Raw genomic sequence first — 23,966 nt, 5'->3', positions numbered from 1 at the left:
GGCCCTCGGGCCTCCAGCTGAAGAGCCCTGCACTGAACGGTTGTATCCCATGAGGCAGCTTATGGCCCATTCATGTGAACTGGCGGCAAGGTGACTTTCGGCATAGCACCGCTTAGTAAATATGGACAAGAATGTCATATTATATTATAAGATGGGATGACAAGTGAGCAGTTATTGTGGTGAAAGATCCTGGAAATATTTTTGACTTTGAATTAATTAGTCCATCAAATCTACAATGCAAAGAGGGGAAAAGGGCCAGGGGACTACATTTGATTGACGTAATGTTGCCTCTGCATAAAGTCTTATGTGCGGGGCAGTCCTCTACCTTCGTAATGGGAACCAATACGTTAACATAAAAATGACCAAGCCGAATCTCCATGACAGAAGGTAATTTTATTCCTCAAATATTTCCCCCACACAATCAAATAACCGTAAAGCAGCAATGCTGGCTGCTTGTTTGTTTTTAACATCATTTTTTGTAACAGGGCTGGAAACGGGGTCCTTTGCAGCAGTACCCTGTAATTTTCAGCACCAGACACCCCTCCCCCTACACCCCCCCTTTCCCTCCCCCTACCCCCCCCCCCCCCCCCCCCCAGTTCCTAAGGGGCCAGAATTACTGCTATAATGATTTCTGATGTGTTTGGGAAAGAACTGAGAAATCAAATTCCCTGCTCCATACCTACTAAAAGAAACATCAGTTTTCGGCAGGATGGCTGTTTTACAGTTTATAAAATAGCTTAGTCGATGCATTATTTTCCATACTGTCAAATTGCGTTCAGATTACTGCTTTAATCAGCGTTCTCCTTATGTTGGACCCTGACTTTTTGCACAGCCAAAAATATGTGCGATAGTTATACTACAGTATGTAAATTCTGATTCATCCCCACATAGTAGTATGCTAAATAATCTATGCTTTAAACAAACACTGCCTGCAATATAAAAGATTGGAAAGTTGCATAGTTCACAATAAAACTTCAGAAGCCTTGGACTTCAACACCAGATAAGTGGAGAATTTATTGTGTCCCTTCCTGAAATAATTAAACACCTACTGTATATCTGGAGTTAAAACAATCTTTCAGGGGAAATCAGAAAGAGTATCAAGTACGTATCTGGATAATTATTTTCACCTTACTAGGAATATTTTGCAAGTAGAACAAATAACATTTTGTAGCTGTTGGCGATGTTCCTTTTTTTTCTCTGCAAAGGCTTGATTGCCATCACAATTCATTCATCCTCACCCTTCAAAGAGGAAAAAAAATAGTCTATTTCCAATTTTTTAAGATACATGAAATAGGTGAAATTAAGTAGCAGTCTTGCCAGCTTAACCTTTAGTTCATTTAAAAAGCATGTGTTATATGGTCTAAAAAGGGGACCTGATTTAGAAAGCAAGAAAGAGTTTAATTGGGAAAGCTGATATCTAAAGCTATAGTCCCGGGGCAAGAGTGAGACTTTCATACTGCGCCTTGCTGGCTAACATCAGGGAGCAATAAGTACTTTGTTGGTTGTGGTCTATTGGTTTAAAGTAGAGGCGGGAAGACTTATCTCTCCATTGGTAATTATATAATTTTTGGATCCAGTGCTGACTTCAACAACCTATTGTCTTTTAATAGGAATGTGAGTCATGCATTTGGGTCTAATCAGCTCAGGCCAGTTGGTAATAAATATGGATATAATTCCTCTCATTTGATTCAACAAATAGAACGACCTGTATGGGAATAGGAAACAGATGAGACCATATGATTTGGATGGTAGCAGTCTTGGGGCCAGGTCTACAAAGCTCTGTTAAGTCAGGGCTAATTAAATGCAAAAACAACCGCCATTATATATATATCTCATTAGCATAGGCTTAATGTTCCCTTATCGTAACAAAACATTGCGTTATCTGCCAATTAACGTGACGCTGTGTATTAAGTCTTAGCGTTATTCCGACCCAGACCCTGAAATAGGTGTGCAACAAAATTAAAAAAAAAAAAAGAGGAAAGCAGAGGGTAATAATTCAGGAAATAATGCTATGTTGGTTACATCAGACCTACATGTGGTGTTACACCATCTAGTCCCTGTAAATGCCTTAGCTTAGGATCCAGATGTGAGTAATACCAAGTATGACCTAACTAACGAAACATGAAGTCCCTGCATTATTATTAGTGGGCTTTAGTGAATATGTGCTGCTAGGGTAATATTATGTGCATGTAAATATTACTAACGGCCGTTGTAGTTAATGCAATGCTCTTTACAAGAGTAAACATGACTTATCATATCGTTATTGGCCTACGAAGATTTGCAGTGAAGCTTAATGTGATGTGAAGTCACTCAACGGCCTTTGTGGATCTGGGAATTGGCGTTATACGTTTAATTTGAATATTAACTATAGGAAACAGCATTAATACGAGCATTAGCTGCATGTGTAATGTGCTCTGTCTGACCATATGTAGCTGAAATTGTGTTTTATGACCTAAAGTTCTCTTACCTCCTCAAAGAACAGTCAACACATTCACTGAAAAAGCTAAACTCCGTTTTGTAGTGAGTCACTTTTCTCACCAAACATCCTTCAGCTTCTCGGTAATTATATAATGTATTTTGAGGAAAGTGCCAGAACACTGTAGTTGACTACTAACCCAACATAAAACTGGTGGATTAACATTCCCATCTGTCTAAGTTTGTATATAAACCGTCCCTTTGTAAAATGCACACATCCAGAGTAATTAGCAATTTTCTACAACCCACAAGGCAAATAAGTTATATATATATATATATATTTATAGTTTTATAACTGCCAGTAACATACATTTTAATAAAACTTCACAGCTTGTTATCTGCTATAGGAAGAGAAGAATATGTTCCTTTCCAGGTACAGCAACATACAATATATAAGTTATATCAGAAACCTGCACCATCCACTGTAGTCCTCTTTAAAATACCTTAGAGCACTTATCAACAAAAGGTCAATTATTCTAATTTTGACCATTTCATTTTTGCCTGCTAGCAATACAAAGACATTCTGCTCCTGCGCATGGCTTCACTGATTAAGTATGCAGGGCTTAACTCTGGCTCCTCTGTCATTATCACAATGTTCTGCCATTCACCAGTCTGGTTTGACTTTTTAATGGTGTCCACCACGCAGAGGGCATAAAGACAGTCATCAAAGGTGGCAGCCATAGTAAGCGGCCTCCCATCCCACGTTCTCCTGTCGTCCTGGTCTTCAAATGCTTGTCGTACAGCCTGCACCATTTTAATAGTACCTCTCAGGTATGGGGATGGGATGTCGCTGAAGGCTTTTTCAGGCAACAATGAGTTGCTGACAGGCGTGGAGTCTTTCAGAAGAAGCTCACGCTCAGGTGAGCTGTTTCTTTGTCCATAAAGATCTGTCCCCATTACAATCAGTCTACCAGCCGATCCGACGACTATGATATCTTGCTTGAACTCCCCGGGGACGTTGAAGTTGAGGGTAACGGTGCAACATACGCCGCCCTCCAGAACCATTTGAAATGTACAGAAATCATCACTGGTTATCTGGCGTATCCCTTTTATGTGATCCGTCTGTTTCACAAAGGTCTTCAGGAGTCCATGGACCTTTACTGCTTTCTGGCTGGTCAGGAAGGTCAAGAGGTCAATGATGTAGCTACCCACAGAGTGCAGGCCTCCTCCACCCATGAGGTCATCACAGCTCCAGTTGTATTTCTTGCCCAGCAGGCTGCCGCTGTGGACCTGCACCTCGCACACTTGCAGCTCACCCACATAGCCTTCTTGTATCAACTGCTTCATCTTCACAAAAGCAGGCAGGAATCGCAGGACATTACCCATGATGCTCATAAGCTTGGGGTAGTAGTGGGCAGCTGACATCATTCTAAAAGCATCGAGGGGAGTTGCTGTTCGGTCACAGATAACGTTCTTACCGATACCTGCAGAAAAGGGAAAAAAGGAGAAGAGGTTGAGCTGAAGACACTTTTCCATATAATCCAACGTACTTAATCAGACACTCACAATGTAGGAAATGTGCTAGAGTTTATTCATATCAGTGTTTCAGTCCCTATGGGCTTTCTTCAAGGCTGACAGGAATAACAAAAGTGAAACACAGGGGAACCCCGTTTCGGCACTCTTTTTGTAATAAGAAATTCCATATGGTGATTATGGAATGATATGGGATGGACCTGGATACTGACTGGGAGAAAGGGCGAAATACCGTCTCAACCACTTTTTTGTTATAAAGCTATTTATTGTACTTTAGCTATAAATCAAAATTTCTTTGCCTACGGTTTCAACTTCTTTTATACGATAAAGACACCATTGGGTAAACTAAGGGTCACAAGTACTTCTGGACACAACAAGATTTTCCTGGTACTGAGGTCAAGAAAGCTGAAAAGGTTACACATAGGTAGTGGGTGCTTTGGGGTGATACATTTTATGTCCCAATACTCTGGATAACAGTAACCTCTTTATTGCCAGAGGGGCATCCAACATATTGCAAAGCCAGGGTTTCTTGCATTATTATTTTTATTTTGTTGCTTTTACCTTTCCTTTTTTTATCCCAACCACATAATTCATTGTTAAATTAATCCTGGGGTCGTTTTCTAATATGCATAATAATTGATGTAACTGCATTTTCACTTAAAAAGTTTATCGTTCTGGATTCTGTTAGAACGACTTTAAAATATAGACCTTATCAATGCACCTTTTGAATCAAGACAACAACTTTGTCGGTTAGGATTGCGCCCCTGAATAATACAGTTTGTACTGTATATACTGCATTTGCTGCTATCTTGCTCAGAATCTGACTTTTAGGCCTAGATCCACAAAAAGGCTGCTAAGCTACAGCCCGTCCCAGCTTCCATTCATATGAATAGAAGTAACAACATGCTCAAGCTTAGCACCGTTTTGTGGATCTGGGGAATCTGATACGTGAAGAGCTACTACATGTATCTTAAAATGGTAGAAATGGGGAAAACTTTGGCCATAGTTATTAAAAAGTGCTGCTCCTTAAGACACCTTCTGTGCTGAAAGGCACCTTACTGTCCTATTCCTGGCAATGGGACGCAAAGGGCCCGGTATGCTTTTTTTTTTGGAGACTGTGATAAGTAAACCCTTTGGTGTTGATCACAGAGAAGATATTTGATAACCGCTGCTAGATAGATAGAATTAAGTAATAATCCCGAAGAACAGGGTACTACTGGCCAATAATGCCCTGGCTGGGTTAAAGTCCCTCGGCTTCGCCTCGGGCCTTCAACTCTTCCAGCCAGGGCATTATTGGCCAGTAATGCCCTGTTCTGAGGGGATTATTACTATTATAGGCTAAATGTAGACTTTTTTCATAAATAATAGACACTTTTGTATAGTTCAATAGATTTTTTTATTAAAATAAAAAGGTAAATACATGAAACCACCTCTATATACGCTTACACTGCAGACATCTATATCACACACTGCCGCCCCTCTGTGTACACACACACACACACACACACACACACACACACACACACACACACACACACACAACACAGCAGCTCTACACACACACACACACACACACACACACAACAATGCAGCTCTACACACACAAACTCTATTGCCACACACACATGCTACACCCATAAACACTGCTGCTGACACTGACACACACACACACACACTCACTGGAGCTCTATACACACATCAGCTCTACACACACAAACTGCTGCTACACATACAACAGCACAACACAACACAACACACACATACACAGCAGCCACAATAAAAAATGCAGCCACTTACTAAACTTTGCACTCCCCCCCCCACCTCTACACACAACACAGCACCTCTACACACACACACACACACACACACACACACACACACACACACACACACACACACACACACACACACACACACACACACACACACACACACACAACACTGCACCTCTATACACAACATACACACACACAACCACACACACACACACAACACCTCTATACACAGCACCTCCACACACACACAAACTGCTGCTACACCCTTAAACACTGCTGCTGACACTGACACACACACATACACTGGAGCTCTATACACACACACTCAGCACCTCTACACAGATATACAACAGCACAGCACACACTCACTGCTACTGACACTCACACACAAACTGCAGCCACAAAGAAACTGCAGACAGCCACTTACTTATTTGCTTTAACCCCCCCCCCCCCCCAATTCAACTGAAGCTGCTCAAAAAATCTCAGTCAGCTCGGGAGGGGGAGGAATCAACCCGTGGCTGATACGTCCTGACCAATCCCCTGCCCTGTCTCAGAGCTGTTACTTCAATCAGACGAATCCCCTGCCCTGTCTGAGCTGTTCTGAAAGCGGATTGGCTGGAAATAAACACATTGAAAACTACACCTTCTGCTGCTTAAATTCCGGGCATTACTGATTGGATAATGCCCGGAATTTTAACCAATCAGAGAGCAGGGTTTTCAATAATGCCCTGAATTGTACTGCTTTAGTCTATAATTCTAGATAACACGTTGGACACATTCTATTCTGACTTTAGCTTCGTACTTCGGCAAATGACCTAGACTACTAAATCCACCACCTGCATTTAACCATAACTGCACTAGCGCCACTTTGGCTAACCCCTTCAGTGTAGGATTCTGTGGGTTTTAAGAAATGGATGGACACTTATGTGAAAGCAGCGGAGCATAGAAACACATTCAATGTCAGTTTTAGTACTGCATGCGGTCAGCAGGCTAGTAGTGAGGAGAAATTCTTTGTCTTGTGCCCATAGCTGCCACTGGGTTTCACAGTCTTACCTCCCAAGGCTTCCTCTTAGCCATTTGTTTATATTGATCTCACATTTAGTACAACCACATGTCAGATCCTGCTTTGTTATTTTTTTCTATTTGATTCTGTACTGAAATGAAAATGCTGATTTGTGGAATAGTCAAAGAAGAAAAAAAAAAAAAAAGGAGGCCATTAATAACTTAAGCATTCTGTAAGAGCATTACATGAAAAAAACATCATAGTGCATGCATAGTGAAGCTAATATTTTATTGTAATTGTACAGCACAGAAAGTTGTCATCTTACAATATCTAGTTTGCATGTAGTTTTTGCTCCCTCTGTGGGTTGTATTAACATTTTCTTGGGGCCTACACCAAATAAAGTGATATTTCATGCAAATCATTAGTCGGGAGTTTTATGTGAAGTCACACTTGGCTGAGTTTTTAGTTTTTTTTATGAAAAAGATAAACAGAGACAACTAATTTGGTACATCGTACTATACTATATATGCATTGAGCAACTCGTCCTTCATTTTTCTTATAACAGCAAAATAAATGAAAAATACATTATTTAAAGGCGCATGTATAAAATGTCTCTATAAGCATCTACTTTATGACAGAAGGGACATTGGTCTCCCTTGAAACACTGCCCTATTTACACCCAAGTTTGTTCAAATTGAAGTATACGTTTTTCGGAGCAAGGTTTTGTGGTGCCTACAAATTCTTGGTGCCCACCTGAATATACCTTCAGAGCTATATAATATGTTATCCTTCAGGGGACAACCGTGTACACAGCCTATCCATTTTAGGATTAGTATAAACTACTGATTTATTTCAGATTATGAAAATTCATAGTTTGGTAGGCCTACTCAATATTTGAATCAATCAAGCCACACTATAAATACACTACCCTCTAGACACAAATGTTATTTATGTTCAATTGTTAAAGTTCATATTTCAAAAGTAGCACTTACACAAAATTTGTTAGAAATCATAGGAGAGGTGTTTTTCAGCTGGTCCTCAGTGACTCACATTTCTGTAGGTTATTTAACTAGTGTAATAAATATTCATCCACTTGCATTCAGGAGGCTGAACTCCGTGTCTGTTAGAAAAAACAAGGCTTATATCCCTGGTAAAACGCTCCACCACAAATGTCAAAGAAGCAAAAGGGAGAGAATAAAAATGATTTCACGTGCAAAAAAAGAAGGATTACACTGACATGTTTCGCCAAAAATTGGCTTTATCAAAGTACAGTGAGTATTACTCCAATTATTGCTGGACTTATAATTTGTTCCGGAGGTGTGACGTCTATGCGTTTGAATATACATATGGTCATCTGACCGCAGTTCAATGCTAAATCCTCAGTGTACATTTATCCAGTTAAGTCTTGCATAAAGGGTTTCCACAGCCTCTTTTTTCTATTCATTGCATTATTGAAAGGATTCAGGATTTTCTACGATGAACTGCTTTCTTTTTTAGTGTATCCCACCTATTAGAGCCCCATGTCTGGGCAGGTAATGACAATAAATGTTAACTTTTCAGACTCCCATCCTCCACTTGCAATATTAAAATTTCAGTGCTGGACACATCAAGGATCTCAAGTTATTACAATGTGTTACAGTATCTCTGGCAGTGTAAAGTAGGGCATTCGTATCTCTAGTGTTTCAGATCAAGCCCACTAAAACCTGCGGGATGAACCCTGCAAATGGTCTTAGCTCATCTCAGTTCAATTTCCAAAAGAGGCCTTTTGAGCCGAAGACATCTGTATAATGCACATTTCAGGGACTTTATTTCTATATGCCGACATTGCACACATTGCTAAATAAAACCCTAGTTGCTGGACACTTTGCGACATTATATGCCAAGCCTATTTTTTCTCTATGCTGTTAACAGGTTTTTTTTATCCATAATAGAGAACATCTCAAAGCATTCTACCAAAAGAAGAATACAGGTCTTCATGAAATATTACAAGAATTGTACTGCCAAATTAGGTGCGGAGTAGTGGGTTCTACTCCTGCTGAAGCTACTTGGAAAAATGGCTTTATTCTCTGTGCTTTCCTAATACATGCTTCAAAACAATATAATATATATAGCCAGGTCTCTCTGGACTACGAGCCCTTGCCTCGAGTTCCACTGTAAGTCCCCATAGGTTGTGGGCAGTGTGGGCATGATCCCTAAAGGGAATTCATTCTAAGGCCTCGTTCAGGGTGCCAGCTGCAGGACTCGGAGGGAGGGCGGGAGGCAGGCAGTGCTGCAGTTTGCTGGGCGATCTGTGTTTATCCCCCAGCAGACTTTTCAGCGTTGGGGAGGGGGTGGGGTTACACACGGCAGGGTAAGTATCCAAGTTGCAGTCATGAAATCATTCTGAAGAATGATTTCATTGGCTGCCTAGGTCCCTGTGACGCTGCTGCAGCTCCAAAAAACGAAATTTTCGTTTATTGAAACTGTAGTCAGCTTCAACTCCTGGCTTCGGAGACAGGGCGGTTGCTACCCTGAAAACCAGTATTCAAATTGAATACTTTGTTTCTCACGGCAGCACGCACGGCAGCACGCCCTCCCTCCGAAGCCAGCACCCTGAACGAGGCCCAATGTTCAGTGTGGGATGTAGCATTGTTCAGCAGGTATGAACAATAAAGTTATAGTGGCCTCTCACTGAAGTAAGGGGGGCCTATGACAGATATAGGCTGGCTTACTAGCCACTCCCCAGGGAAGGAGGGGGGTGCTCTTCTATATAGTGTAGAGCAGTGAGTGAGAGTCAGTGCTGTTCTGGATGAGTTTCCACAGTGGAAAGGTGAAGAGTGAGGAGCATAGTAAGGCCTCGGCCAGGGTGGTGCTGGGTGGGCGGACTCACGCTGACCGCTCTGAAACACATTGAGACAATGTGTGTGGCCAGCGTGAGTGGGCGCCCGCGCATGCTCGGCGCTTAGATGCTTGCAGAGCAAGCAAATTTGATTTTGCAGCTCGCAAGCACATCACATGAGCGGTTCGCCCAACGTGACATCGTTGCTGCGCCACCTGGCGAGCGCGGACCTAACCGGCCACGAATCGTCTGGCTCAGCTGCCTAAAATAGCTCCTGAGAGAGAGTTCTTGTGTTAACCTTCAAGGAGTGAGGCGTGTTACTGGAAGAGGACAGAATGTGTATGTATATGCATAGAGAAGTGGCTGAGGCCTAGTCCAAGATGGGATAGGGTACAATGATGTACAATTCAGTGCATGTACTATGAAGATGAAAAACCTCAGTCAAATATACACCTGGTGTAGTCTTTGATGCATGGTAATGGCTAAAGGAAGATTTGTCCATGAGGTGCATCCTGAAGCTTCAGGATCCTCTTGGACTGGAGGCGCTGACCACTGAGGAATTCACCGAAAACCTGTCCTGACACTCCCCACACCACCGCGGAGATCTCCGGCCTTCTGTTTGCCGCACAGGTATGACCACACAGCCACAGAGTACACTGGTAGCAAGAACATTTCCCAGACACACACACACACACACACACACACACACACACACACACACACACACACACACACACACACACACACACACACACACACATAATGATATATATTTATATAGGTATAAATCAGATATTGAATATTAGGAATGCGTCATATTATTTCAGACATCAAACTTTGCGCTATATGTTTGGCATTTTCATAAATAGGAAGCATATTTTTAAAGGTTTGCTGACATTTTGACCCACACATTTGTTTACAAATAAATTATTTGTACATAGGACCCCATATGTTTTAATGAAAGGAATTCTATTAAAAGCAATTAGAGAATTTCCTTTGATAAATTGTGTGCAGTTTGTTTGTACTGGCTATGCTACAAACGTCAGTAAACACCCTAATTAGGGCCATATTAAAGCAGTTTTTATTTTTTGCATAATTGCAAAGCAGTATGGCACATTCCAGCTCATTAACTTATTACTGTTTATTAATATGGGCCTTAAAATGAAATGCTCTGTTATCCAATCGTTCACACATGGGTATATTTCAAGCTCTGAATCATGACAGATCAAACAGAAATGTCCCCACTGGAAAGAAGAATAAAAATGAGTGGCATCAGGTGTTTATCCATGATGTGAAAATGTAGTCACCCCATAGGAAGGAATGGGACCAATGACATGAGCATGATTAATAGGTTACACAGAATTGTTTAATGCCTTTCATACAACGAGACAAGTTGAAGTATTTTTAAAAGAGTTTGGAGGTCGAAATTGCCATACTACTGATCACAGGGTGAGTTGCCGCAGATCATCTCGCCGGCTTGTTCCACATGTCCTCGGCGTCTCTCCCAGCCACCAGGCACCTCCGCAGCTTCGACAGGCAGGATACTCAGCACAGCCGCCAGCAGCCAGGAAGCCGCAAAGTGCGCAGGAAATAAAAAATTTTATCTTGGAGTGTTTTGCGCGTCAGAGGTGCCCAGCGGCTGGGAGAGGCGCTGAAGACATGCTGATGTGGACATGCCTGACTGGGAGTGGCGCTGAGGACATGCTGAGGTGGACATGTCCGGCTGTTAGAGACGCTGAGGATATGCTGCGGTGGAGGTGACCAGCTGTAAGAGACACTGAGGATATGCTGCGGTGGAGGTGCCCGGCTGGGAGAGGCGTTGAAGATATGCTGAGGCGGACATGCCCGGCTGGTAGAGGTGCTGAGGACATGCTGCGGCAGAGGTGACCAGCTGGAAGAGACGCTGAGGACGTGCTGTGGCGGAGGTAGCCGGCTAGGAGAGGCTCTGTGGATATGCTGCGGCAGAGTTGCCCGGCTGGGAGAGGCACTGAGGACATGCTGCGCGGAGGTGCATGGCAGGGAGAGGCACTGAGGACATGCTGCGGCAGAGATGCCCGGCTGGGAGAGGCACTGAGGACATGCTGCGCGGAGGTGCCCGGCTGGGAGAGGCACTGAGGACATGCTGCGGCGGAGATGCCCGGCAGGGAGAGGCACTGAGGACATGCTGCGGCGGAGATGCCCGGCTGGGAGAGGCACTGAGGACATGCTGCGCGGAGGTGCCCGGCAGGGAGAGGCACTGAGGACATGCTGCGGCGGAGATGCCCGGCTGGGAGAGGCACTGAGGACATGCTGCGCGGAGATGCCCGGCAGGGAGAGGCACTGAGGACATGCTGCGCGGAAGGTAACCGGCTGGGAGAGGCTCTGAGGACATGAAAAGGTGGTGACGGCAAGGTGACCTGCGGTGATTCGCCCTACGGTTAGCAGTTATGGCAGCGGAGTGCCAGTGGCAATTTGGTCGCGGCCATACATTCTAGACCATTTTTCAGTTATTGACATTCTTGTTTTCTCCATCTCATTAGTAAGGTAATCTAATTTATCAACATGGCTGCCGCACTCATATCCTGATGATGTTGGGGCTTTCTATTGGTTGCAGAAGTGAGGCTGACCCCAGGAGAAGCAGCATGGAGGGGACACCAAAGCTAATTTATCAGGTACCCATTGTTAGATAATAGGGTATTAAAACAATATCCAAAAAGATTAGAAGCCTGGTTTGCGGCGTTAAATATTAGAAAAAAAATCTTGCGCTTGTAAATGCAACAAGAAAACTGTATGTGGAGAGCTTTAAGCTTAAGTTTATGCTCTTATATTTACGTGTGGATGGCCTATTTACTACTACTGTATACAGGCATACCCCGCTTTACGGACACACACTTTAAGTACACTCGCGAGTAAGTACATATCGGCCAATAGTCAAACGGCAGCTCACGCATGCGCCTGTCAGCACATCCTGAACTGCAAAGTTGAACTCCCTACCTGCACCGAAGCTGTGCGCAAGCGGGGAGACTATAGAGCCTGTTACACATGAGTTATTTATATCAGTTATGCACGTATAGGACGAGTGCAGTACAGTACATGCATCGTAAGTGGGAAAAAGGTAGTGCTTCACTTTAAGTACATTTTCACGTTACATACATGCTCCGGTCCCATTGCGTACGTTAATGCGGGGTATGCCTGTACTAATTTGGTGCGTGTATACTTCCTCCCTGTGGTGATATTTCCTCTCTTAAAATTGTTTGCTTTGCTTATGCTGACAGAACAGGAAGAGATTACTCCAATGTAAAACCATCTAATTATAAGAAAGACGTGAAAGTGCATGTTTCTACTTGGAAAAACAATCATAGTAGATACCCTGTGTAACACCTCACTCTGAAACGTGTTGCAAACCCTTCCGAGGGAATCCCCTGTAGCAGCCAGGTTTACTTCTAGATAGTCTGTAACAGAACTTATACAATGCCAGAACATGTTAGAGGGGAGGACCAGTAACGAGCATTTAGCAAAGAATTCTGGCTACATACCTGTGGCAAGAATCGCAACAGTCTTAACAGTGAAAAGGAATCCCATTGAAAGTAAAAGGACTATTCCCCTTGATTAATGTGGGCGTGTTTGCATTGGTTTTACCCCAGGTTTGCAGGTGGGAAACTGACAAATAGACCCATCTATTGTAAAATCCCCTCACTACATTTGCTCTTTGAGTCAGAGAGGTTTCTATTCTCTCATGTAAGGCCATTCACTTGAATGGGCCATAAAGTGTCTTATTTTTTTTGCACTGCTTATTAAATATGTCCTGTAACCGTAGATATTTGGCTAACTAGATTTCTCATTCTTTGTTACCCAGTAGAGACAGTCGCTCAAATTTCCATTCGGTGTAGATTCCGTCTCATATTTAGATTTGGCTCATCTGTGCATATCGAAGGCTTCTATTTTTACCTCTTATTCATTTAGAGAATCCCAGCGTCCAGCTTTCAAAAGACCTTCTACTGCAGAGTGTGAATTCTACTTGATAAATGCTTAGCTTGTATGAGTTTGTATGAGTGTAATTCCATTCTGCCAGCCTTGTGAGAAGTAACAGGAAAGAAGCGACATGCTGCGCTTGTCAGCCCTGTGTTTAACACACGCTAAGAGTTGCAAATATGAGAATTGCTTATTCTCAAAGAATGTTAATGTTATGGTTTCCATGACTCAAAAAGTATGAGGAGGTAACGTGCGTACGTGCTAAAGCTGCTTATTACTGTGAATGTATATAAGTATTTGCTCAGTCTAATGCGTGGGTACGGGGAGCTGTGCCTGTTGGGATATTTACCTTCACATCGAGAGGTAACATATAATATGACTGCACGTTTACAGCTGGTGCCTGCTTATCCGATGGAATGCGTCCCGCAAACCGTCGGATAACGGGCCCTTGTTAATCCGCGGCGGTGAGCGTCGGATAAGCGGTTCAGACGTTGGATAATGTGTCCAGCAGATTGCATTAGCGGCGGCGGATACCAAGGACCCCCTGTATAGTGTTATTAAACTAAATGTCTGTTATAACAGCCAAAGACAGACGGTTCTCTTATAAACATACATCCATTTGTGTTTGCCTGCTCCAAAGTAAAATTACATTCCTCATGTCCACCGTGAGAAAAGTGCAGCGGACACCTATTAGCACTTAAAATTTAACAATGGACATTTAATGAAGCATTGCGTGTTGCAGGAGTTACCCCTCCCCGACATGGTGCATTGCGTGTTGCAGGAGTTACCTCTCCCCGACATGGTGCATTGCATGTTGCAGGAGTTACCCCTCCCCGACATGGTGCATTGCGTGCGGCAGGAGTTAGGCCTCCCCGACATGGTGCATTGCGTGTTGCAGGAGTTACCCCTCCCCGACATGGTGCATTGCATGTTGCAGGAGTTACCCCTCCCCGACATGGTGCATTGCGTGTTGCAGGAGTTACCCCTCCCCGACATGGTGCATTGCGTGTTGCAGGAGTTACCTCTCCCCGACATGGTGCATTGCGTGTTGCAGGAGTTACCCCTCCCCGACATGGTGCATTGCATGTTGCAGGAGTTACCCCTCCCCGACATGGTGCATTGCGTGTTGCAGGAGTTAGGCCTCCCCAACATGGTGCATTGCGTGTTGCAGGAGTTAGCCCTCCCCGACATGGTGCATTGCGTGTTGCAGGAGTTACCCCTCCCCGACATGGTGCATTGCGTGTTGCAGGAGTTACCCCTCCCCGACATGGTGCATTGCATGTTGCAGGAGTTACCCCTCCCCGACATGGTGCATTGCATGTTGCAGGAGTTACCCCTCCCCGACATGGTGCATTGCGTGTTGCAGGAGTTAGCCCTCCCCGACATGGTGCATTGCGTGTTGCAGGAGTTACCCCTCCCCGACATGGTGCATTGCATGTTGCAGGAGTTACCCCTCCCCGACATGGTGCATTGCGTGTTGCAGGAGTTACCCCTCCCCGACATGGTGCATTGCGTGTTGCAGGAGTTACCCCTCCCCGACATGGTGCATTGCATGTTGCAGGAGTTACCCCTCCCCGACATGGTGCATTGCGTGTTGCAGGAGTTACCTCTCCCCGACATGGTGCATTGCATGTTGCAGGAGTTACCCCTCCCCGACATGGTGCATTGCGTGTTGCAGGAGTTACCTCTCCCCGACATGGTGCATTGCGTGTTGCAGGAGTTACCCCTCCCCGACATGGTGCATTGCGTGTTGCAGGAGTTACCCCTCCCCGACATGGTGCATTGCGTGTTGCAGGAGTTAGCCCTCCCCGACATGGTGCATTGCGTGTTGCAGGAGTTAGCCCTCCCCGACATGGTGCATTGCGTGTTGCAGCAGTTACCCCTCCCCGACATGGTGCATTGCGTGTTGCAGGAGTTAGGCCTCCCCGACATGGTGCATTGCGTGTTGCAGGAGTTACCCCTCCCCGACATGATGCATTGCATGTTGCAGGAGTTACCCCTCCCCGACATGGTGCATTGCGTGTTGCAGGAGTTACCCCTCCCCGACATGGTGCATTGCGTGTTGCAGGAGTTACCTCTCCCCGACATGGTGCATTGCATGTTGCAGGAGTTAGGCCTCCCCGACATGGTGCATTGCGTGTTGCAGGAGTTACCCCTCCCCGACATGGTGCATTGCATGTTGCAGGAGTTACCCCTCCCCGACATGGTGCATTGCGTGTTGCAGGAGTTACCTCTCCCCGACATGGTGCATTGCGTGTTGCAGGAGTTACCCCTCCCCGACATGGTGCATTGCGTGTTGCAGGAGTTAGGCCTCCCCGACATGGTGCATTGCATGTTGCAGGAGTTACCTCTCCCCGACATGGTGCATTGCGTGTTGCAGGAGTTACCCCTCCCCGACATGGTGCATTGCGTGTTGCAGGAGTTACCCCTCCCCGACATGGTGCATTGCATGTTGCAGGAGTTACCCCTCCCCGACATGGTGCATTGCGTGTTGCAGGAGTTACCCCTCCCCGACATGGTGCATTGCGTGTTGCAGGAGTTACCCCTCCCCGACATGGTGCATTGCGTGTTGCAGGAGTTACCCCTCCCCGACATGGTGCATTGCGTGTTGCAGGAGTTACCCCTCCCCGACATGGTGCATTGCGTGTTGCAGGAGTTACCCCTCCCCGACATGGTGCATTGCGTGTTGCAGGAGTTACCCCTCCCCGACATGGTGCATTGCATGTTGCAGGAGTTACCCCTCCCCGACATGGTGCATTGCGTGTTGCAGGAGTTAGGCCTCCCCGACATGGTGCATTGCGTGTTGCAGGAGTTACCCCTCCCCAACATGGTGCATTGCATGTTGCAGGAGTTACCCCTCCCCGACATGGTGCATTGCATGTTGCAGCAGTTACCCCTCCCCGACATGGTGCATTGCGTGTTGCAGGAGTTACCCCTCCCCGACATGGTGCATTGCGTGTTGCAGGAGTTACCCCTCCCCGACATGGTGCATTGCGTGTTGCAGCAGTTACCCCTCCCCGACATGGTGCATTGCGTGTTGCAGGAGTTAGGCCTCCCCGACATGGTGCATTGCGTGTTGCAGGAGTTAGCCCTCCCCGACATGGTGCATTGCGTGTTGCAGGAGTTACCCCTCCCCGACATGGTGCATTGCGTGTTGCAGGAGTAAGCCCTCCCCGACATGGTGCATTGCGTGTTGCAGGAGTTACCCCTCCCCGACATGGTGCATTGCGTGTTGCAGGAGTTAGGCCTCCCCGACATGGTGCATTGCATGTTGCAGGAGTTACCCCTCCCCGACATGGTGCATTGCGTGTTGCAGGAGTTAGGCCTCCCCGACATGGTGCATTGCGTGTTGCAGGAGTTACCCCTCCCCAACATGGTGCATTGCGTGTTGCAGGAGTTACCCCTCCCCGACATGGTGCATTGCGTGTTGCAGGAGTTACCCCTCCCCGACATGGTGCATTGCGTGTTGCAGGAGTTACCCCTCCCCAACATGGTGCATTGCGTGTTGCAGGAGTTACCCCTCCCCGACATGGTGCATTGCGTGCGGCAGGAGTTAGCCCTCCCCAACATGGTGCATTGCGTGTTGCAGGAGTTACCCCTCCCCGACATGGTGCATTGCGTGTTGCAGGAGTTACCCCTCCCCGACATGGTGCATTGCGTGTTGCAGCAGTTACCCCTCCCCGACATGGTGCATTGCGTGTTGCAGCAGTTACCCCTCCCCGACATGGTGCATTGCATGTTGCAGGAGTTACCCCTCCCCGACATGGTGCATTGCATGTTGCAGGAGTTACCCCTCCCCGACATGGTGCATTGCATGTTGCAGGAGTTAGCCCTCCCCGACATGGTGCATTGCGTGTTGCAGGAGTTACCCCTCCCCGACATGGTGCATTGCGTGTTGCAGTAGTTACCCCTCCCCGACATGGTGCATTGCGTGTTGCAGGAGTTACCCCTCCCCGACATGGTGCATTGCGTGTTGCAGCAGTTACCCCTCCCCGACATGGTGCATTGCGTGTTGCAGGAGTTACCCCTCCCCGACATGGTGCATTGCGTGTTGCAGGAGTTAGCCCTTCCCGACATGGTGCATTGCGTGTTGCAGGAGTTACCCCTCCCCGACATGGTGCATTGCGTGTTGCAGCAGTTACCCCTCCCCGACATGGTGCATTGCGTGTTGCAGGAGTTAGCCCTCCCCAACATGGTGCATTGCGTGTTGCAGGAGTTACCCCTCCCCGACATGGTGCATTGCGTGTTGCAGGAGTTACCCCTCCCCAACATGGTGCATTGCATGTTGCAGGAGTTAGGCCTCCCCGACATGGTGCATTGCGTGTTGCAGGAGTTAGCCCTCCCCGACATGGTGCATTGCGTGTTGCAGGAGTTACCCCTCCCCGACATGGTGCATTGCGTGTTGCAGGAGTTACCCCTCCCCGACATGGTGCATTGCATGTTGCAGGAGTTACCCCTCCCCGACATGGTGCATTGCGTGTTGCAGGAGTTACCCCTCCCCGACATGGTGCATTGCGTGTTGCAGGAGTTACCCCTCCCCGACATGGTGCATTGCGTGTTGCAGGAGTTACCCATCCACGACATGTTGCATTGCGTGCGGCAGGAGTTACCCCTCCCCGACATGGTGCATTGCGTGTTGCAGGAGTTACCCCTCCCCGACATGGTGCATTGCGTGTTGCAGCAGTTACCTCTCCCCGACATGGTGCATTGCATGTTGCAGGAGTTACCCCTCCCCGACATGGTGCATTGCGTGTTGCAGCAGTTACCTCTCCCCGACATGGTGCATTGCGTGTTGCAGGAGTTACCCCTCCCCGACATGGTGCATTGCGTGTTGCAGGAGTTACCCCTCCCCGACATGGTGCATTGCATGTTGCAGGAGTTACCCCTCCCCGACATGGTGCATTGCGTGTTGCAGGAGTTACCCCTCCCCAACATGGTGCATTGCGTGTTGCAGGAGTTAGGCCTCCCCGACATGGTGCATTGCGTGTTGCAGGAGTTACCCCTCCCCAACATGGTGCATTGCGTGTTGCAGGAGTTACCCCTCCCCGACATGGTGCATTGCGTGTTGCAGCAGTTACCTCTCCCCGACATGGTGCATTGCATGTTGCAGGAGTTACCCCTCCCCGACATGGTGCATTGCGTGTTGCAGCAGTTACCTCTCCCCGACATGGTGCATTGCGTGTTGCAGGAGTTACCCCTCCCCGACATGGTGCATTGCGTGTTGCAGGAGTTACCCCTCCCCGACATGGTGCATTGCGTGCGGCAGGAGTTACCCCTCCCCGACATGGTGCATTGCGTGTTGCAGGAGTTAGGCCTCCCCGACATGGTGCATTGCGTGTTGCAGGAGTTACCCCTCCCCAACATGGTGCATTGCGTGTTGCAGGAGTTACCCCTCCCCGACATGGTGCATTGCGTGTTGCAGGAGTTACCCCTCCCCGACATGGTGCATTGCGTGTTGCAGGAGTTACCCCTCCCCGACATGGTGCATTGCATGTTGCAGGAGTTAGCCCTCCCCGACATGGTGCATTGCGTGTTGCAGGAGTTACCCCTCCCCGACATGGTGCATTGCATGTTGCAGGAGTTACCCCTCCCCGACATGGTGCATTGCGTGTTGCAGGAGTTACCCCTCCCCGACATGGTGCATTGCATGTTGCAGGAGTAAGCCCTCCCCGACATGGTGCATTGCGTGTTGCAGGAGTTACCCCTCCCCGACATGGTGCATTGCGTGTTGCAGCAGTTACCCCTCCCCGACATGGTGCATTGCGTGTTGCAGCAGTTACCCCTCCCCGACATGGTGCATTGCGTGTTGCAGGAGTTACCCCTCCCCGACATGGTGCATTGCATGTTGCAGAGTATCTCAACCGAGTACAAACATTTCACAGCTATTTATTTTCAGACAAGAGAAGATTTAATGCAGCATTCTAACAATATGGTATTTAATTGGTATGTAGCAGGGGGGTCTCCGGAGTTGAACCGCATTCATTTCAGCTCGGGAGATCCTTTGTTTCCAGATATACATACCTCGAAATGTGCTGCCGGTATCTCATGGGGGTTTAAAGCCCTCGCGTCACACAGGCCAATAGGAAGCAGAAACAGATGAGGATGAGGCTTTCTTTAGGCTACTGTGTCGTAGGACATTTAATCCTCCATATTCTTCACCTAGACGGAGCTGGCACCGCATGACCTACGGAGGTATGTACATCAGGAAGCAGGCGGTCCCTGCAGCTGAAATTAACGCAGTTAGGCTCTGGTGACCCTTGTTTTATACCTAATAAAGAATCAAATCCACCCGAGGCGGACACGAAGCAAGTGCACCCGACATCAGATGTGCTGCGCAGAACCCGGCTATACATAGGGTGTCTAGGCATGGGGTGTGCAAACTGGGGTGCACGCCCGGGATTTTCTGGGTGGCGGAGGGGTTGGGCAGCACTTACAGCGGCCCCTCGTTCTTCTACACATTTAAATTAAATGCCGGGGGAGCGCGCAACGCCTCTGAAACTCCCTCTTACCTGCTCTCAGCCGACTTTTGCCATGACAATCTCAGTGAGATTATAGCATCAGACTCAGGCACAAATTAACGAAGGGCATGATGCTATAAAAATGTCATATTCTCTAGCCTGCTGTACCCATGCTTGGCCACCGGGACTGCTGCCACTCTCAATGTCTTGTTCTAGCCTGCAGTACCTATACTTGTCCACCGGGATTGCTGCTGCTAAACTAAGGAACATTCCAGACTCTGATACCTGACACCTCTGCACCTGTGCTCTACCTCCCAGCCGGCCTATATAAACCTCCCATTCCTGTTCCTCCCTTGCCTCTGTTTCAAGTCAGACTCCTATGCACATGCCTCTGATCCTGATCTATTCCTGTACCTGTATTTGAGTCTGTTTGCAGTAAGGCCCTTGCTGGTAATCTGGCTTGTCCCTGTTTGTTCCCGTTCTCAGTCCCTGCTCCCAGACCTGTCCCTGCTCGCCTGTCCTGTTCCAGTCTCCTCGTTGCCGACCTCTGCTTGTTACCTGACTTCACTACCTGCCGCCTGCCTCGGACCCCTGCTTGTTACCTGACTTTGCTATCTGCCGCCTGCCTTTGATCTCTGCTTGTGACCCCTACTACGGTCCTGCTGTTCCGGCCACCGAGATCCTACCCGCCACAGGAGTCTCCCGTGACAGAAAACAGAGGCCACTTCTGGATCTCGCTGGAACAGATTCTCTGCCTTCCTGCTTCAGCAGACCCCATCCGCTTGGAGGAAGATAAGTACTTTTTTTTTTTTTTTAAATCCCAGTTGGGATCCTGAAGATTTTGTTGCTGCAAAGGTTTCTGCAGGGTTTTTTGTGCCACTTTCTCCCTGAGAAGAATTCCCTTTTACAAAAAAAAAAAAAAACCCTCCCTGCAGTACCTGTTTTTGCCATTTTCAGACTTTCATTACCTGGACAAGAATTGTCTCTGCATTGTGGGTGGGCCACTGCAGATTTTCAGACTCACATTTCTATTTAAGACACCATTTCCTCTTTACTGGTTTCTTGGGAAGTGTGGTTTCCCCATGTCTGAAATTATGGCTCCCACTCAAAAAACAGTCTTGAGCAGTAAATGTGAACACAGTACCACTGATTCTTCAGAACTTCTCAAAGCACGGAAGAAGAGGAAAAAGAAGGGAGGTATTACTGTGGAAGTTGAAATTAAGGATGAACCTTTAACCCCAGAGTCTGCATTTGATGAAAGAGATATGCTGCAGTTTAAGGCAACTCACAGACTTAGTGGAAGAAAAGAACGATGTATTTAATCCAGGAAAAGATGCCCTAACTCAGACACTTCAATCTGCACGAAAAGAGATTGATTGCCTTCATGGACGTTTAGATAAAGCGCAAGAAGCCAAGGCTGCACTACAGAGCTGTCTATCCTCAGCAATTGCTAAGTGTGTTCTCCAGGAAAAAGAAAAGCGCCAGTTGGAGAGTGACCTGGATGTCATGTCAGGTGAGCTGGAGAGGGCATATGCTGATGCTGCTGAAGATCAGCGCCTCGCTTCTAAAAGTAATGAATTCCTGGAAATCTCTATGAAGGAAATTGACAGGCTTAATACAGAGCTTAAGGTCTCCCAGGAGGAGATTTGCTACTTCAAAAAAGAGATGGAAGTCGTTCGGGAGGAGAGATGCTACTTGAAAACAGAGATACGTTCTATGAGAGACGCCTCCGAAGAGTTAAATAGTAGGTTTGAAACTATAAACCAAATGAGTAAGAACTTCTCTGTCCAAGCCAGTGAAGGAGATAAAAGACTCCATGAATCAGAAGAGGAGAAGAGACTATTGATTGAAGAAAAGTCAAGGATGCAATTAGCACTGGAAAAAGCAGAGGGTGACTGGGAAAAAGAAAAATATCAGTTGGAGAATGACAGGGTGATCTTGTCAAGTAAGCTGGAGAAGGCCTACGCTGATTCTGCCCAGTACCAGACTTTCATGGCTCAAGTTGACGTAGCACTGGAAGCATCTCAGAAAGAGGTTCACAGGCTTACTACAGAGCTGGACGCCTCTAAGGAGAAGAGTTGCCACTTCAATACAGAACTATGTTCATTGAGAGAAATCTTCGAAGGGTTAAATATCAGTTTTGAAACTGTAACCCAAGAGTGCAAGAATCTCTATGTCCAAGTCAGTGAAGGAGATAAGAAACTCCATGAATTAGGAGAGGAGAAGAAACAGTTGGCCCGGGAAAAAATAGACGTGCAGACAGCACTGCAGGATGCTGAGAGAGTACTTCAAGAAGAACGTGTCTCCCTGGAGCAGCGCACACAAGCAGAAAATATGCTACAGAGTCAGCTGCAAGAACTGCATACACATCTGCAGGACACGAAAGAGAAATGGGTGAATGCTGAGGAAAAGCAGCGAGTTCTGCAGGAAGAAAGTTTCCAGACTGCCTACAAGGTAAAAATGCTGCAAGAGTATCTGAGTACCCAGTGTGTCTAAAACCAGAGACATAACATAAAACACAGACAAAGCTCAGTGCACATCCAGAAAAACTTATATACGGTACAGTGCCTAAATATACATGTATAAATAACTAATAAATAAAATGGTCTTTTAGTTTAACATTTTGGCCAAATTGTTGTAAGCCCTTGAGCCAAACTTCACGGCAGACCACTTTTCAAGGGTCCCTACACTAATATAAATTCTTAATAACCTGTGCATTGCCAGGAAGAATGATTTATAATAAATCTGTCAATATAAGTTGCAAAAGTTCTAAGTCTGATTGAAGCTTTTATTAACCTGTACATTACCAGGAAAAGCACTCTGTAATAGATTTGTCACAATCACACTGCATGCAGGCAAGTTCCCCTGATAGTTGGAGATGCCATGGAGTGAGCTTTTAACCATTTAAATGTGGGAGGGAGTGAGCTTCAATTGGATAGGAGGTTGCCACCCTCCAAAACAACCAAGACTAGCTGCAGGGGAACTTGCCTGCATGCAGTGTGATTGTGACAAATCTATTACAGAGTGCTTTTCCTGGTAATGTACAGGTTAATAAAAGCTTCAATCAGACTTAGAACTTTTGCAACTTATATTGACAGATTTATTATAAATCATTCTTCCTGGCAATGCACAGGTTATTAAGAATTTATATTAGTGTAGGGACCCTTGAAACGTGGTCTGCCGTGAAGTTTGGCTCAAGGGCTTACAAAAATTTGGCCAAAATGTTAAACTAAAAGACCATTTTATTTATTAGTTATTTAAACATGTATATTTAGGCACTGTACCGTATATAAGTTTTTCTGGATGTGCACTGAGCTTTGTCTATGTTTTATGTTATGTCTCTGGTTTTAAATACATATTGCCATGCTCAGTAGCACTCCTCTGTGAAACTTATATGCTTATATATATGTTGTGGGTATTTTGGGGGTTCAATTTGAGCTTGTAGGTGTTCTGTATGTTTTATAATTCTTGTGCAGCTAGTCTTGGCTGTTTTGGAGGGTGGCAACCTCCGATACAATTGAAGCTCACTCCCTCCCACATTTAAATGGTTAAAAGCTCACTCCATGGCATCTCCAACTATCAGGGGAACTTGCCTGCATGCAGTGTGATTGTGACAAATCTATTACAGAGTGCTTTTCCTGGTAATGTACAGGTTAATAAAAGCTTCAATCAGACTTAGAACTTTTGCAACTTATATTGACAGATTTATTATAAGTCATTCTTCCTGGCAATGCACAGGTTATTAAGAATTTATATTAGTGTAGGGACCCTTGAAACGTGGTCTGCCGTGAAGTTTGGCTCAAGGGCTTACAACAATTTGGCCAAAATGTTAAACTAAAAGACCATTTTATTTATTAGTTATTTATACATGTATATTTAGGCACTGTACCGTATATAAGTTTTTCTGGATGTGCACTGAGCTTTGTCTGTGTTTTATGTTATGTCTCTGGTTTTAAATACATATTGCCATGCTCAGTAGCACTCCTCTGTGAAACTTATATGCTTATATATAT

General features: G+C 46.2%; 1 protein-coding gene across 1 annotated transcript in view; it reads right to left on the bottom strand.

Moving 5' to 3' along the window:
* Positions 1-596: 596 nt before the first annotated feature.
* Positions 597-23,966, bottom strand: part of GFOD1 (Gfo/Idh/MocA-like oxidoreductase domain containing 1) — a 128,814-nt gene continuing 105,444 nt past the window's right edge. The window contains exon 2 of the mRNA XM_075585676.1: positions 597-3,899. Coding sequence (XP_075441791.1) covers positions 2,980-3,899 — 920 coding nt within the window. The 3' untranslated portion in view covers positions 597-2,979. The remainder of the gene's footprint in view (positions 3,900-23,966) is intronic.

This window comes from Ascaphus truei, chromosome 2 (genome assembly GCF_040206685.1).
Source record: "Ascaphus truei isolate aAscTru1 chromosome 2, aAscTru1.hap1, whole genome shotgun sequence".
NCBI lineage: Eukaryota > Metazoa > Chordata > Amphibia > Anura > Ascaphidae > Ascaphus > Ascaphus truei.
The sequence above is the reverse complement of the archived record's forward strand: the minus strand, read 5'-3'. Positions and strand labels throughout refer to the sequence as shown.